Here is a 2,973-nt window from a genome sequence, read left to right as displayed (position 1 = left end):
TCGGCTTGCCGCTTGCGCACCGCCCCTGCCCCTGCCGATGCCGTGGCAGCAGCCTTGGTTGACGCGCGCGCTCCATCTCCGCCAGCCGCAGCGCCCCTGCCGTGTGCCCCGCGCTATAAATCCCCCACGCCGCGCCGGCCCTCGGCTCATCTCCCAAACCCCGACCAGACAAAAAGTAACAACAGCAACCAGCGCGCATGGGTCGCCGTCCATCCCTCGGCCTCGCCCCCGCCGCCGCGGCGGCCGCGGCTGTCCTGCTGCTCATCGCGGCCGCGGCGCCGGCCGCCAGGGCGCAGGAGGAGACGGAGGACGAGCACGAGTTCAGCTACGATCCCCGCGACGCGCACGGGCCGGCGCGCTGGGGCGCGATCAAGGCGGAGTGGGCCAACTGCAGCGCGGGGCGGATGCAGTCGCCCATCGACCTCTCCCACGAGCGCGTCACGCTGGCGCGCGCCCTCGGCTACCTCGACCACGCCTACCGCGCCGCCGCGGCCTCCATCGTCAACCGCGGCCACGACATCATGGTGCGGTTCCGGGGCGACGCCGGGAGCCTCGTGATCAACGGCACGGCGTACCGCCTGCGGCAGCTGCACTGGCACACGCCCACGGAGCACACCGTCGGCGGCCGACGCTACGACATGGAGCTGCACCTCGTGCACGAGAGCGCCGCGGGTAAGGCGGCGGTGGTCGGCGTCCTGTACGAGGTCGGCGCCGCCCCCGACCCGTTCCTGCGCGCGATGGAGCCCGCCGTCCGCCGGATCGCCGACCGCCGGGACAGGGAGGAGGACGTCGGCGTCGTCGACCCGCGCCGCGCGCGCGGCCGCGCCAGCGTCTACTACCGCTACATGGGCTCCCTCACCACGCCGCCCTGCACCGAGGGGGTCATCTGGACCGTCGTCAAGAGGGTAGGTGCAGGTCACCTGGCCGCCGGCCAGCCGCCTCGCCACTGTTCCTTTCTTCAGACCGTCACCGTTCGATCGTGACGCCGCTGACCATGGGTTGTTGGTGAGGACATTCTTGTGCTTGTCGTAGCATCTTTCTGAAGCTTCCGAGTGTTTCCCTTTGTGTAGGTTCGCACCGTGTCCAAGTACCAGCTGGAGCTGCTCAGGGAAGCCGTGCACGACGTGAGTGCTCATGCCGCAAACCTTTTTTTGTTTTGTTTTTCACACGTTTGACCAGTGTACATCTAGAAGGCACCTGGGACCAACACACGGTTAAAAATCCAGAGAGCAATATGAACTGAAAGTGGTAGGCCGTTCTAAGGTTCTGACGATTTTTCACAGCCTGACTAAACGTGTGCTTTACTTCCTGCTGCAGGACATGGAGAAGAACGCGAGGCCGCTGCAGGAGGTGCACGACCGGGACATCAGCATCTTCCGTCCAAAGCCCCACAAGCACTACTAGCTAGCTAGGTCCAGCAGCTTACTGTCAGTGATGCATGAGCTGACGTGGACACCCCGGTTGTTTCAGAATTCAGAGCTAGAGAATAATATACATACATACATACGGGTGGCATTCGATTCGTTGGAGATGGTTCGGTCTGGTCCTCCGGAAGAGATGTAGATGACGGGTATCTTTTTTTTTGGTTTTTAGTAATTCTTTGTACCTCTGTTATGTGACTAAATAAAGCATCACTTCATGCCCACTCTTCGCTGAAAAAAAAGGGGTTCATGCTCATGTGGGAGACTGGGAGTCCGTTTGAATACGTACTGGTCAGTAATGCGAACCAAGAAACTGCTCCAGCACAGCTATGAATCAATCAGTGAATGATTACCCACTACTAATTCAGTCTAAGGGCTCTTAAAAATATTCATTATAAAAGCTCTTGCTAATTCAGTAATCCCCCTGCTGTCCGTCCATGTCCCAAGTCCTAACACGCCATCACGACACAAGATGCCCAAGGAATATGGCGGTTTAATTTCAAAAAAAGAAGAAGAAAAAAAAAATCAAGGGCGGCCACCACAAACAGTAAGGATGGTTATGGATGGCTGAACATCCGAATTATTCAGATTCGTATCTGCTTAAAACGCTAATATGAATATTCATATTCGTTTCTGATTTTAATATGTATATCGTATGGATATATTCGAATCAGATTTTTAGAATTTTTATCTATCCAATTTTATATCCATATTCGAAATAAATATGAAATATCCGACCATATTCGTATCCGCAAAGAAAAAATAACTAGTGAAACCATCTTAGATTTATCTCTATATCTAATTACTTCATGATGTACACCATTTAGATTATTTAAAAAGCTAGATAACTAATAATGTCAATTCCAATATTATTAATGATATAAAAATTAAGTTTAGCTATTTTATATTTATTTAATGATAAAGTTATTTTATATGAGTCAAATTACATATTAATTTAATGGTGAAATGTTTTTTGTATATCTTAAATATTAAGTATTTAAATACTTATTGAATATTTATTTACTTTGCATTTAAAATAGTTTTATATATTTAATATAAAAGCTATACATAAGAATGTTCATTTTTATTAACTATCATGTACTCTTTTACTTTCTACTTGTATAATGATTTCAATCTACTAAAATATCGTTGACAAAATAAATTGATTGTCGCATTGGCGCTATGTTTCAAATCCAGAAGGTATCCGGATCCAAATTCGAATTCAAATTATCTATTTTATATTCGTGACTGAGATGATCCGTATTCGCATTCGTATCCGGATTAAAATATGATAAACGGTAACATCCGGATTCGATTTCATCCCGATTCAATCCGAATCATCGTTAATGAACAGGACAGCCACGCAGTTGCTGTTCCTAGTCCAGACCTCGCGCCATGTGCCCTGGACCAGTATAAACAGCTCCAGTTCCCGGAAAGTTACGGGAGACCATCTCGTGTAGCAGGTGCGCTTTCCAGTTTGTATATGAACAGCAGAGACGACGCGCGTGGCTCCGAAGTCTCAACTCTCAAGTCTCAACCTTTTGTCGCAGCC

At 50.1% G+C, this 2,973-nt stretch overlaps 1 protein-coding gene across 1 annotated transcript; it reads left to right on the top strand.

Annotated features, from left to right (window-relative positions):
* The first annotated feature begins 141 nt into the window (after positions 1 to 141).
* Positions 142 to 1,645, top strand: LOC120680215 (alpha carbonic anhydrase 7-like). The gene is made up of 3 exons (XM_039961825.1): positions 142 to 905; positions 1,071 to 1,124; positions 1,318 to 1,645. The coding sequence occupies exons 1-3, from the start codon at positions 198 to 200 to the stop codon at positions 1,402 to 1,404; spliced, it is 849 nt and encodes a 282-aa protein (XP_039817759.1). The 5' UTR covers positions 142 to 197; the 3' UTR covers positions 1,405 to 1,645.
* The last annotated feature ends 1,328 nt before the right edge of the window (positions 1,646 to 2,973 follow it).

The sequence above is a fragment of the Panicum virgatum genome, chromosome 6N (genome assembly GCF_016808335.1).
Source record: "Panicum virgatum strain AP13 chromosome 6N, P.virgatum_v5, whole genome shotgun sequence".
In the NCBI taxonomy this organism is placed as follows: domain Eukaryota; kingdom Viridiplantae; phylum Streptophyta; class Magnoliopsida; order Poales; family Poaceae; genus Panicum; species Panicum virgatum.
Note: the sequence above shows the minus strand (reverse complement) of the source record. Positions and strands in the feature narration are given on the sequence as shown.